Genomic DNA, 13,764 nt, shown 5'->3' with positions numbered 1-13,764 from the left:
TCTGGCCAAAAAACTATGGAAGAGGATTAGGCCCCAGACATGAGAAATAAATAAATGATACGAGAAGGATGTTTAGAGAAAAAAAAAAGTCTAAATGTCGAGAATTAAGTTGAAATGGGCTGCAAGTTGTGTAATTTTGACTTCATCTGGAATACTATTTCAATTTCGTTCTCGAGATTGAACTTTTTCTCGAAGTGCATAATGGGAAAACATTGTTCCTACTCTGATTATTTACTTCTCACGCCTGTCCTTATCCTCTTCTGTACAAAACATTATTCGACCGAAATGTAATAAAATAACAATATCAAAGGCTAAGATGACTGTCATGACATTTTGCTAGTGGTACAGGTAGGGACTACTGACAGTATTCTGTCAGGGATGAGGTTGGCCTGAGCATGCGCAGTCCGGGAACATTGGGACTCCATTCCAGTCTGTTACAGAGGATTCCCTGAGTGTAGCATCTTTGAAAAGCTGTCTGCGTTGATAACTTCACCTGCTGTACAAACAAAAACTATTTACCATGAGTGGAGACCACGGGCAAGGAGACTCTCAGGTATCTCGTGCTTAATATTTCATGAATTTGGTCTGTTTTTGTTAAAATTCCTTTGCGATAAATGTTAGAGCTGACCAGTATCGTCATGAAATAAAACTACGTTTAAGACATCTTTGTCAATGCAATAAGTTGAATGTTGTCTGTGTCGTTTTCAGAAAATCTAAAATATTGTGCAGCGTTTTTAATTGTCATTGTGGCAAAATATGTTTACTTCTCTGCTACATTTGTATGCAAGTTGACATGAATAACCAAGCTACCGGCATTTGCAAATTTGAAATATTTCAAACATATTTTTTCATATTTTTAGGTCAATTCTGGATCCAAAGGAAGTGGTAGGTCCTCCAATGAGGATTTTTATTCCTATTGACTTTAATTTCTAATCTGAATCGTGATGTGTCTACTGTTAGTTTTTAAAGGACAGAAATGGCGTCCCAGAGACTAAGTCCCTTCTGCTGCTCTCTCTTGCGGCTATTGTTCAAAAAGAGGGTCTGAAATGTGTACTTGCGGCCCTTGTTGTGTTGACCTGCCGGGCTATTCCGAAAGGGCCTGGCATCGTGTTTATTTTGCATGCTCTGGTTTGATAATATGAACATGCATTAACAACGAAATATGGGGTCGAAAGTGGCAGAAATGGGGTTGAGGACTTAGTCTCTGCGCCATTTTCTTTTTCTGTGTGAAGCGGCCAGGGCGCCGATGAGAGAGCCAACTGTCTGCCGTGATATGGAGGCGAGAGCTGGGAGCTTATCGCCTCTCCCCGCCCGTATCTCACCACCAGCTGCACCCAGACTCCATCTCCGTGCTCGAGAAAACACATCTGCACTGACAACAGGGAATACTAAACCATGAGTTTAAAACTTTATGTCACAGGAAAAAGTTACACTGCGTTATTAAAAGCAAATATGCCCTGAGCAGTCATATTTTTTATTTTTTTTGAAGGAATTGTACAAGCTTCGACACACTTGCTCTTAGTCAGAAGGTCTTGTTTTGTTGGTGGCTCAGTTTTCTGCCTGGTTTGATTTACAGTCAATGGGTGTGATAGGAAGCACAGCAGCCTGTTAGTTTCTTCTTCTTCTTCTTTTGAGTGGGATGTGTTCTGCTGTTTAATAGAGCAGATAATACCCTTTAATAAACTGCCATGACAACAGGGCACCACGAGGTGATGATAACGCCAAGTAAGGTCTGCCTCAGGAGGGATTTCGGCATCCTAACTCCTATTTTTTCCCCCTCAAATATAACTACTTGGTCTGCATTTAAAGTTGAATTTAAGTTCACTGAAATGAGCTTTTGTTTACAAAAGATGAAACCAATGTGAAATACTGAGGACGCTTCTTTCTCAGTCTTCTTTACCATTTTATTCGTATTCAATTCAAGAGCCGTCTAAATTAACCGTATGACAAAATGAAAACAATTTGTTTTCATGCCCCATATGGATTTTCTTTTCATTTCTTTTGGTCAAGCTGCTTAACGAGTGGATGTCTACTTTGTTCCATAGACACTCACAAACATAAAGACAAGCACAGGGACAAGGAACACAGGCATAAAGACCACAAGAAAGACAAAGAACGAGAGAAATTAAAGCGCAGTAACAGGTAAGACTTCTGCAGATTCCTCTCATTTTTGGAAATGGTAGACAATACTTGAGTTGACGTTTTTGCATGTCATTTGACCAACACATGTTAATAAAGTGTTATGCCAGTAGTAGTGTATTAAATTTGACCACAGCTTCAAGATCCATTGTTACCCTAACCCTAAATTGAGCTTACAGTGCTTTTTTTTTTAACTTGAGAAATATTGCATTGAACTGGCGGTCCGAGTCATTGCAATCTATAATGAGGAGGATAATGACTGCAATGACCTTTTTTTTTTTCAATACAGTTTTTTCTTAAATGAAACATAATAAAAACATTAAAGAAGCTACTGGGGTACTGCTGATTGAATCGGAACTAACAGAACCACGGCATGTTGAATCAGCAAGCACATATCGTACTACTACAGGAAATCCACTTTTATGGATGGCATCTGCAGCATATTTGGTTGCTGTGCACCGCAGGATGTTTGTAGAGTCATGACTTGGGCTGTGCTTATTGGCAGCTGCCCACCATGCTGTCTTTGTTTGTTTAAAACGGTTACTTTTATGTTGACGCCCTCTGTTCATGGCATCTTATGTGTAATTGCATCTGGGCTACAACTGCCCTTTGAACTTGACCTCTGACCTGTGTGACCTGTGGTGTTCCAGTGAGCATAAGGACCACTCTGAGAAGAAACACAGAGACAAAGAGAAGCTGAAGCACAGTGAAGGAGGCTCAGACAAGCACAGTGAAAGACACAAAGAGAAAGACCGGGACAAAGAGAAGAAAAGAGAAGAGAAGGTTTGTTCATGGCTTGTTTGTCGGCCTTTTATAAAAGGCTGTACAAGCCTTTAGTGTTAATCTGACTATTAAGTCGTTCACACATGCGCTCCTGAAAATGTCTGATATTTTAGACTCCCCTGATGTCTTTTTAAGTTGCTTGTTTACAAGTCCCTTTTTCTTGTTGGGCGGGGAGGGGGCGGAGACTCAAGAGGGGGCAGAAATACATGACGTAAAAAGGATGTGCCAAGCAACAGACACTATGATTACAAATTTTCCCTATACATCAATACTATATTTAATTGGATGTAATGATGCTAATGTCCTGCACAAGCACAAAGATCTCACCTGTTACATTAGCATCATCAGCCCCTCCCATTCCATTGCGGTGAATTTTCTGGGATATAAAACGTGCTGTGTTCACACGCAGCACCTAGGCCTGACTTTTTGCTGACATTTAATTAGGGGACTGACAGGAAAAGTTCTGGATAAATTCCTGGTGAAAAATGTGGCTGTTTGTGTTTGCACTCACAGCTCACCCTGTCATTTTGGGGAAATTTTCAGGAGTTTTGTGTATGTGTGAATATAGCTTAAGTAAGATTGTAGGAAAATTGTTCGAAGTTGTGAACGATAACCCCGATGAAGATATATGCTTATATTTTCTCTGTTTGTCAAAGATTAAATCATCCCATGCCGACAAGCCTAAAAAGGAAAAAGAAAATGGATATGTAAGGTAAAAAGCATCCCTTTCTTGTTTTAAAAAATATATATAAAATAATAAATAAATATTACAATGTATTCACCTCAAGCTTAATCTTCCCTTATTCAAAGTTGACATCATTTTAATGTCTGCACCGTTTGATTTAGAGAGACAAGTCCTGCTGCCATAAAGAGTGAGCCTGAAGAAGACAACGGCTTCTACCCCTCCCCCCAACACAACAAGACCTTCAAACGAGAGTATGATGATGAAGAGTGGGTACCTTACAACTCAAACCAGATCTTGCTGTTTTGGTCACTTTCATTGTTAGATAAGATGCATTTACATTAACAATAACATTGTTCCACAGATTTGAATACAAGCCCAAAAAAGTCAAGACGGAACAGGACAAAAAGGCCAAGAAAAGAAAACATGATTATGACGACGATGAGGAAGAAGAGGTTCATTGTGTGATTTCTTTTAGAAGAAATGTTTACAATTGCATTCTAATTTGCAGTGCAGTGTCTGCACTTTTGTTTTCTTAACAGTTATTCTGCTCTCTCCATACGTTTCAGGACATCAAGCCAAAAAAGAAGTCAAAAGACAAAAAAGTAACAGAGGGAAAGAAGTCCAAAAAAGAAGAAGGGGAAAAGTGGAAATGGTGAGTTAATTCAGGGAAAAGAAAGTTATTTTCCTCAGGAAATTACTCCAGAAAATACAGTTATCTGATATAAACTTCTAAAGAGAAGAAGATATCATGTTTTTTTTCTTTCCCCTCACTTGTTTATATCTTGTTGTTGCTGATTAGGTGGGAGGAGGAAAGATCCACCGATGGCTCCAAATGGCGCTTCCTTCAGCATAAAGGTCCAGTGTTTGCACCTCCGTATGAACCCTTGCCTGACAAAGTTAAATTTTACTATGATGGTGAGTCTATTTTAGAAACTAAGAATACTTTGTTAACACTGTTCTCGTTCAAGGTGAAGATGTAATTCTTCTGTATTTGTAGGTAAGCTTATGAAGCTTAGTGCTCCTGCTGAAGAAGTAGCTACATTTTTTGGAAAGATGTTGGATCACGAGTACACCACGAAAGACATCTTCAGGAAGAACTTCTTTAAAGACTGGAGGAAGGTTAGGAGATTAGAAATACTCAAGTTCCTCTCTGGGTGTGAAGCATTCTCATGGTGTATCGGAGCATTTAAGCAGCTCATGCTTCAGGTGTCTTCTCTTTTATTTAGGAAATGACATCAGAGGAGAAGTCAAAGATCACAGACCTGAACAAGTGCAACTTCAGTGACATGAATGAGTACTTCAAGACCCAATCAGAAGCAAGGAAACAGATGTCAAAGCAGGAGAAACAGGTAATTCATGTCAAACTCCTCAAACGCTGAAAATATCAGAAAATCTCTCATTATGTTTTCATCACTTTGTAGAAAATCAAAGAGGAGAACGAGAGACTCCTCCAGGAGTACGGTTTCTGCATCATGGACAACCACAAAGAGCGGATCGGAAACTTCCGCATTGAGCCCCCAGGCCTCTTCCGTGGACGAGGGGATCATCCGAAAATGGGCATGCTCAAACGGCGCATCAGACCTGAGGACATCATTATTAACTGTAGCAAGTTGGTAACCTCACCATGCCATCATGCCATGAATTTTCCATTTTAGTTAGCCTCTGCTGCTAATTTTAGGTCTAGTAAAGGTTTTTACCTTAAGCTGGCTCTGACGAACCATCCACGTCGAGGTTTTGTGATAGTACGTTGTGGGACTAGTGGTGGAATTCTAAGGGTAGGGTGTGAATGTGAGCGCTTGTTCCTTCTGTTCCCCTCGGTTTCTGTTAAAGCTTCTTTTTTATTTTATGTCCCCTTTGCTGACTGCCGTGTTGTGCTGGTTTTGTTTTTATCTCGGTCATTTAATTTCAAAAGGGTAGTGCGATTGCGTGCGTGTGAGGGAGTGGACGTTTTCATGAAAGGCCAATTTGTAGCATTCAGTTGCCATCACAAAGGGCACAAGAACAAATGTGCCACAAGTGATTTGTAAGTCAGATGTATTGGTGACATGCGATTACACACATGCTGGCACTGTGTCAAAAGTAATCGGGGGAATGCTGGGTGTGCGATCAATAACATGGCCCATGGAGGACATGTCAACCCCCATGTACAGCTCAGGCTTTGTTTAACTGCTGTATTTCTGTATACACTATTGTCTCATAGCATAGTGCTTGCAGTATGAAGGTGGTCTTAAAGTAGTTCAGTCAGATATAAAGAAGCCCAGAATATTAGATGTAGAAAAATCTAAAGCATGCAGTAAGTGCATGTGTCCACTAGGAGTGTGCCTGGAACACATAGGTCAAAACACAGTCTCAGTGCGATTAAACAACACTGCACCCAGAGAAATGTAACAAGCATTCACCCAATAGAAGAAAATATATCAACATGTTACGCACCTGTTTATAGTGGACCTTTTTTCCGTAGGGACTCCAAGCACCCTAAACCTCCCCAGGGAACAAAATGGAAGGAGGTTCGCCATGACAACAAGGTCACCTGGCTGGCATCTTGGACAGAGAACATCCAGGGCTCCATTAAATACATCATGTTGAACCCTAGCTCCAGGATCAAGGTACCTGTACACGCACAGCTTTAACTTCAAGCCTAGCTCCCAACTCAAAGTGTCAATATTTCACCAGTTATCTGTTGGATTAGGAAAAGAAAAGATCCATCTTTTTCCCTATTGAGTAAACCGTTTGTTTTTTGTTTGCAGGGGGAGAAGGATTGGCAGAAATATGAGACTGCGCGACGGTTAAAGAAGTGTGTGGATCGCATCCGTAACCAGTATAGAGAGGACTGGAAATCCAAAGAGATGAGGATCAGGCAGAGAGCTGTTGCACTGTATTTCATAGACAAGGTGAGGAGAAATAAACTAAATTGAAAATGACATGATGCAGAATCCCTCGCAAGAAAAATGCTGAAATTTACCATTTAAATGTCAAAACAGACCGCCCGTGTTTTTGTATTTGCACTAACCCAAAGGGCTCTACACAAAAGGGTAGAATCTAAAGCCTTAATAATGAGTTGTTTGTGGTGATTCCCTCCTTAGCTTGCACTGAGGGCAGGTAATGAAAAGGAGGAAGGGGAGACAGCTGACACAGTAGGCTGCTGCTCGCTGCGGGTGGAGCACATCAAACTGTACCCCAAGATGGATGACCAGGAGTATGTGGTGGAGTTTGACTTCTTGGGGAAGGACTCAATCCGCTACTACAACAAGATCCCTGTGGAGAAAAGGGTAAGAAAGATGAGAGTAGAGAGAGACAAGGGTTGAAGTCAAGTCAAGTCAAGTCATATTTTTTTATAAAGCACATTTAAAAACAGCTACAGCTGACCAAAGTGCTGTACAATACATTAAAAAAGAAAAAACAACTTCAGATCACAACGTCCACAAGAGAGAAATATATATATGTATACATATAAACAAATATAAAGAAAGCAACAAAATTAAGAAAGCAACAAAGGAACCTGAAAGAAATGGTCTATTCAGGACCGGGGACTCAAATGCTAAAATCTGAAAGTATGTCTTGAGACGGGACTTAAAAGAGTCAACAGAGACCTGATTGAATGAGGGAGGCTGTTCCACAGTTTATGGCCCTATCTCCCTTTAGTTTGAGCCGTGAGCGGGGAACAGCCAGGAGGCCCATGTCTGATGATCTCAGGCGCCTAGATGAGGTGTACGGCCTGAGGAGGTCGGTAATGTAAAGGGGGGCCAGGCTATTCAGGGCTTTAAAAACTAACAACACAATCTTAACAATCGATTCTGAATCTTATTGGGAGCCAATGAAGGGACGCTAGGACAGGACTGATATGCTCCCTCTTCTTGGTTCCAGTCAGCAGCCTTGCTGCAGCATTTTGGACCAGCTGCAGACGGGACAGGGACGACTGGCTTATCCCGGTATATAAAGAATTGCAGTAGTCAAGCTGGGATGAAATGAGTGCATGGGTTACTGTCTGTAAGTCACTGAATGAGAGGATAGGTTTTAACTTGGAAATTGTACGGAGCTGAAAGAAACTGGATTTGACAACTTTAAAGTAAAATGTAAAGCCTGAGTCGAAGATAAAGCCAAGGTTCCTGGCGTGGGGCCTAATGTGGCTGTATAAGTGAAGGGTACATGAAAGCACAAAACTGTAATTTGATATGCTTGTATGAGACGTGTGTGTATTTGACACATGTGTGAATGAATTCCGTGTTAATGAGATAATAAGTTGCTACTGCTGAGGAGGATGTTTGCGCAGACAGGTGATCAGGCACTAAAAGCTTTCCGTCTGCTCGGCCTCAGAGGGTGGTCCATTTCCTGCTATTACCAGAGTGCAGAGACGCACAAAGACACACATATTGACACACATATTGACACACACTCGCTACTTGACGTGTTCGGTTTTAAGTCACATATTCTAAAAACCTGCAATCTATTTGGTTAGAGCTGCTCTCTGAATCCCCACTTACTTATAGAAGTGCAGAATAAAGACACATTAAACGGTACTAAACCACCAGCACGTCATTTGGTCAGAATTAATTTAGCACCCCCTGCTGGCTGAAATGTGATTGTGCATTCCTGTAAATCTGAAAATATTGAATGTAAGGGATGTAATGCTGATCTTTTTTTTTTTTACTAGGTCTTTAAAAACCTGCAGTTATTCCTGGAGAACAAACAGCCTGAAGATGACCTCTTCGACAGACTGAATGTAAGAATGACATCAGTGATGGACAAACTGCAATGCAACATTTTAACTGAACTCTTTACATTTGCAGATGTGACACTCTTTTTTTCCTTTTCCTCTTTCGCTGTCTTTCCTCTGTGCCTCCCTTGCAGACTTCTATTCTGAATAAGCACTTACAGGAGTTGATGGACGGCCTGACAGCAAAGGTATTTCGTACCTACAACGCCTCCATCACCCTGCAGCAGCAGCTCAAGGAACTTTCCTGCTGTGAGTAACAACTACGTCAGCCAGTCGAATGCAGCACACTTGAACCACATCCGTATCATTTTAAAACACAGCAACCCGCTTAATTTAACACTCTGGGTTATGTAAGTCTGAAATTAATGTTTGACAGTTTCCAAAGATGTGAAACCGCTTCTATAAGTCTAGCTGTAAGGAATTCTGCAGTGTCTTGTATAACCACTGTACAACAGATTATAAAGTGAAATGTATATGTAGTTACAACTGCCCACCACAGCCATAGTCTTACACAGGAGAATAATAAAAAAAAAAGTCTTTGTTATAAATATTTAGCATTTGAGCTTTTACAGTAAAACACACCTTACAGGGACAAATACAGCAGAAACTCAATGTACTTCAACATTTTGTCAGATTTTGTGCAGACAAAATCACAACAGGTACTCTACATGTAATTTAATATCACGTCTAAGTGTTACTGTGTTAGTAAATACATAACTATAGCAAAACGAGGCTCAGTATTTTCACATTTCAGTCACTAAAAACTACCTCTCCCACCTTGTTGTGTCATTTCCGGGGGATGCAGCCGATGACAGCATACCAGCCAAAGTTCTGTCGTACAACCGAGCCAACCGTGCAGTGGCAATCCTCTGTAATCACCAGAGAGCTCCCCCAAAAACATTCGAAAAGTCCATGCAGAACCTTCAGACCAAGGTCAGTCCTTTCTGCTGTGTTCATTTCCCTCCACTAGCAATGATGTCTTGTTTGCATTCGAGAAAAGTTTGATTTTATTCTAGATATTGTGAAATATAACGATAGTCCCTCTCTGTGTGATGCTGATGTTCTACTTGTCTCTGTGTTGTGATTGCAGATCGACGAGAAGCAGAATCAACTGTCAACATCTAAGAAGCAGCTGAAGGCTGCAAAGGCTGATCACAAGGCCTCTCATGATGAAAAGAGCAAAAAGTAAGAACCAGTGTGAGATTCTGTTACTTACTTTCTGTAACAACTTTGTCTTCTCTGTGTTGTATTCCTTCCTCTGCCTGTCTTTGTGTGTCTCTCAGGACTTTGGAGGTGAAGCGTAAAGCTGTCCAGAGGATAGAGGAACAGCTGATGAAGCTACAGGTGCAGGCAACAGACAGAGAGGAGAACAAGCAGATTGCTTTGGGCACGTCCAAGCTCAACTACCTGGATCCACGCATCTCTGTTGCATGGTACTTATACCACACAGCAGGGGTTTTCAACACTATTTTAATGATCACAGGTGTCACAGCTTAAAAAAAGGGACATTCAATGAGTATACCGCCTACTGTTTAATAGGCCTGCCTTTCTCTGGGTGGGTGGGTTTGTATCCACCTTGGTGACAGAAAGGCAGGAAGTGCTCTTGCATAGTAGGAAAAGGAGCAGCCCAAGTAAGAAAGCTAACGGCTGCAGAAGGAAAATAAGAGGAAGAAAAGCGTGTGAGCGTGAGGAACAATGGGGTTTGTTTCTGAAAGCTAGGGGGCGTCCCCAAACAGCACTCCTTCCTCTATGTGTGAAGTCAATGAGGAGCTGTCTGTGGCCGAATGGCAGGCCAGGCCACAGAGACAGGGGGAAAGCAGTCAGCCCTCCCTAACCCATGTCCTACTGCTATTTATGGAGAACCTCCTCCTTAAGCACAATGGATACAGGAATGCTTCATGTTTTTCCTGATTGTAAGGCATAAGGGATGGGGTCCCCGCTTGTAGGGTGGTGCTTGGGAACCTGCTCTGCTCTGTTATTGTATGTGTGTTAGTATATGTAACAGAGATGACAACATTGAGTCAGGATAATGCTACCTGGGCTAAAGCTTTATTATGATTATTCAGTAACCTCATACATTAACTTACTTATGATTCTAAATAACAACTACATATATGACAGTATCAAGCAGTGTCATTGAAATTGAATCAGCTGTTGGCCAGCTACTTCAATGATCCACTTAAGCCAAATTCATTAATTCTTTCTCATTTCAATACCACGATGTCTGAAAAGTCTATTAGCTGTACGCTCTGCAATGTCCCTTTTTAAGGACTATTTTGCAAGTACAAATATTTACAGCAGTTAACAAGAAGTAACTTAACAAGCAACGACAAGGCATTTTTCAGAGAAACAAAATGACATATTCTTTATCAACATTTTTAGAAATGATCTGTAGTCCAGTCAGTCCATTGCCAAGTTCAGGAGCTCTTATTCTTTCTTCACTTTATATTATGTAACAGTAGTCTCTACTAACACTGTCTTTCACAGTCAATTCCAGCTAATGTGCATTTTTGAATTTGACTAACCTTTTTGGATCATTTTGTTGGTTTGAATGTTCATACAAAATGCACAGTTGATACTTAAAACCATTATGAAGGCCATGTCAGTGGGAAAGTGATCCAACATCTACTATCAACTTATTTACTGCAGACTCTTGGGTCTTTTATGAAAGAACATCCACAGGTATAATAAAAAAAACAGTGCATCACAGTGAGTTTATAGGCCACTTAATGTAACTGCGCTATTGTTTACATTGTGCTGCAACTTGTACTATGTCAAGTCTTCATGAAAGTTCCTCTACAGTGAATATAGTGAGCAGTGGTGCAGCCATTGAGTACATTTACTTAATCATATCTGTCACTTAACTTCTCTCTTTCTCTTTCGCTCCAGGTGCAAGAAATGGAGCGTCCCCATTGAGAAGATCTACAACAAAACCCAGAGGGAGAAGTTTGCCTGGGCTATTGACATGGCTGAAAAAGACTATGAGTTTTAAACACCTAATGTTTGACCTTTTCTATTCATGCCTTTGATTGTAAAGATGGTTTGTAGTTGATGTCAAACAATTCCACTGAAGTGGTTAACTGCAGGGCTGTGAAGGAGGAAAACTTTGTCAGAGCTATGACCACAGTTTAGTCATGTCGCTGTATAAATGGTTTGGTTGTGAATATGAGCATAAGAGCATAACTCCTGCACCATTCGACCAACCTGCCGTAGGGCATCTCTCTTTTAAAAATGAAATTACAGTAGTGTGTATGTAGCTGCAGTTTTCTGCCCATGGTCAAACAACAATGAACACATTGGTTATATGTTATGTCAGATATGACTACTGAGATTTTTTTAAGCAATCAGACTTATTGAGAAATTCTATATTCTCATAGAATAATGAACTAACTAATGTGTGTGTGGGAACTGTGAGGAACGTTGAGTGATAAAAGGATGAATTTCAATTGGTTGGATTTCAGTGTGGAAGATTGGTATAATAAAATGCACCAGAAAGACTGACGACAGTGTGAAAAAACAGAAACCCTAGCACTATGCTCATAAAATTATTAGCACACCGAATGCCATCCTATTTTTCACTGTTTATTTCAGGGATGTACATATTTATTGTCATGTTACCGTTTAAAAAAAAACGTTTTTTATTTCTAAAATGTGTAATGTATGCATTTTCAACATTAAGCTCTTACTTGCTCATGCAACTCCAGTCAGTGTCTGTTTCCACAGTGTTGCAATGAACAAGACGTGACATTCCTCTTTGTTACTTGAAACATTTGAAATACTGCATAATGTTTTTTGTGTAAGAGCTGAAAGAGTCTGACAGAGGTGGTTTCTGAGAGGGATGTGGATTTTTGCCAAAAAAGAATCACAGAAGTCTATCAATGTAGTGTGATGTTTGTTTTTGTATTGCTGTGATTAAGCAGGGCATGTCCTGCCTTAACTCATTTCATAATGTGAACGGATATTCTAAACTTCTGACATTAGTATTTCTTGCTATTTGATCATTTATCACACAATGTCTGATGGGTTGAATGCCTATTGTTTTGAGCTTTGTAGTTTTCAAAATAAAACATCGACCTTGTTCCTTTGTCCTCGCCTTCTTTTTTTATTGTATGAAAATTAGATTGACACAGAAATTCCCTGGTAACACAATGAAAACTTAATCTTGTCAGTGATTAAATTGGCAGTAAGGTCTAAATTACCAACAAAGGGTCTTAAAACAATTCAATATTTTCGTGGTTTTTAACTTAATATTTTTGGATTTTCTTCGTATATTTAAACTACATGATCAAAGGCAGTGTCATTTTCCTATGGGGAAAAATGTTCAATTATTTGATCATTGAAAGAATATAACCAAAACCGTGGGCTTTGATTGGTTACGTTAGCATTACGATCAATGGGAAGTTGTAATAACGGGGAATAATGACATATTTGCACGTTATGTTGAATATTCAATAAATGATGAAGTACAGTAAAAGTAGACGGCCTGCTTCTTTAAGAGGCCGATAACAGGCGCTTCTACTGGAGTGATGTGCTTCGTCAAGATAACGAGAGAAGAGTAAGATTACCGGATAAAGGGGAATTATATCATAATAAATGCATTGAGGAACGTGTTCTACATCCTTTCAGTTGAACGTAAAGTGAATGCGTCAAACTCATTTCAGAAAATACACCACAAAAGTATTTTTAGATTAACAAAGGACAACTGAGCTCTTTCAGTTGTCCTCAAAATCTAAAAAAAAGAAGAAAAAAAAAGCATAAAGTGAAAATCAATATCAGTTGAGTTTCTAAGAATGTATCAATGGCAGACCCCTTTCATGTAAGGTTAATGAAAACTCATTGTAGCTTGAGGTAGGGAGAATTAAATCTGGGGGGAAAAAATAGAATCTAGGATGCAATTGGATGGGATTATACATTTGGATAAAGACACCTTATATAAACAGCCTACTTGTTTTATCTTATTGTGTGATGATGGTGCAAAAAAATTGTAATAATTTATTTTATTATACAGCATTTATTCTTGGAACACTGGTATTCATTGTGTTACATCATCCTTGGATATTGTACAATACCAGTGATACAGATGAAACATTACATCAACATACAACCTTTCATCATTTCCAGATATTTGTGCATTAAACATATTCTCAATACTTTATAATGTAAATCTTTGCACTCTCATACTTCTTTTTTTTTTTTTGCAATATTCGTCAATATATATTTTTTCATCTTTAGTTTATTGTATCCACATCATATAAGGTTTTGCAATACATTCAATTCATATTGTTATTCATTTGCATGACACTTTGTAACAAGATCAATTCTCATTCATCCAGTTTTGGTCATTTTCAGTTTAAGCAATAATGCACTTTGTGACACATGTAGAAGTTTTAATGCACTTTAAACACGACCAATATTTCCAGACCAAATAACAGTTCAGAGTTGT

General features: G+C 39.6%; 1 protein-coding gene across 1 annotated transcript; it reads left to right on the top strand.

Moving 5' to 3' along the window:
• Window positions 1–70: 70 nt before the first annotated feature.
• On the top strand, window positions 71–12,399 carry top1b (DNA topoisomerase Ib). Its single transcript, XM_061057308.1, has 21 exons — window positions 71–553; window positions 861–885; window positions 2,046–2,142; window positions 2,790–2,922; window positions 3,579–3,634; window positions 3,769–3,873; window positions 3,969–4,059; window positions 4,174–4,259; window positions 4,407–4,522; window positions 4,605–4,726; window positions 4,834–4,956; window positions 5,029–5,216; window positions 6,069–6,213; window positions 6,355–6,498; window positions 6,691–6,876; window positions 8,259–8,327; window positions 8,456–8,570; window positions 9,127–9,254; window positions 9,412–9,506; window positions 9,605–9,754; window positions 11,211–12,399. Exons 1-21 carry the CDS (start codon window positions 521–523, stop codon window positions 11,311–11,313), a joined length of 2,310 nt encoding a protein of 769 aa, XP_060913291.1. The 5' UTR covers window positions 71–520; the 3' UTR covers window positions 11,314–12,399.
• Window positions 12,400–13,764: the final 1,365 nt, after the last annotated feature.

This window comes from Labrus mixtus, chromosome 15, assembly GCF_963584025.1.
Source record: "Labrus mixtus chromosome 15, fLabMix1.1, whole genome shotgun sequence".
In the NCBI taxonomy this organism is placed as follows: Eukaryota; Metazoa; Chordata; class Actinopteri; order Labriformes; family Labridae; genus Labrus; species Labrus mixtus.
This window is presented reverse-complemented; position numbering and strand designations above follow the sequence as displayed.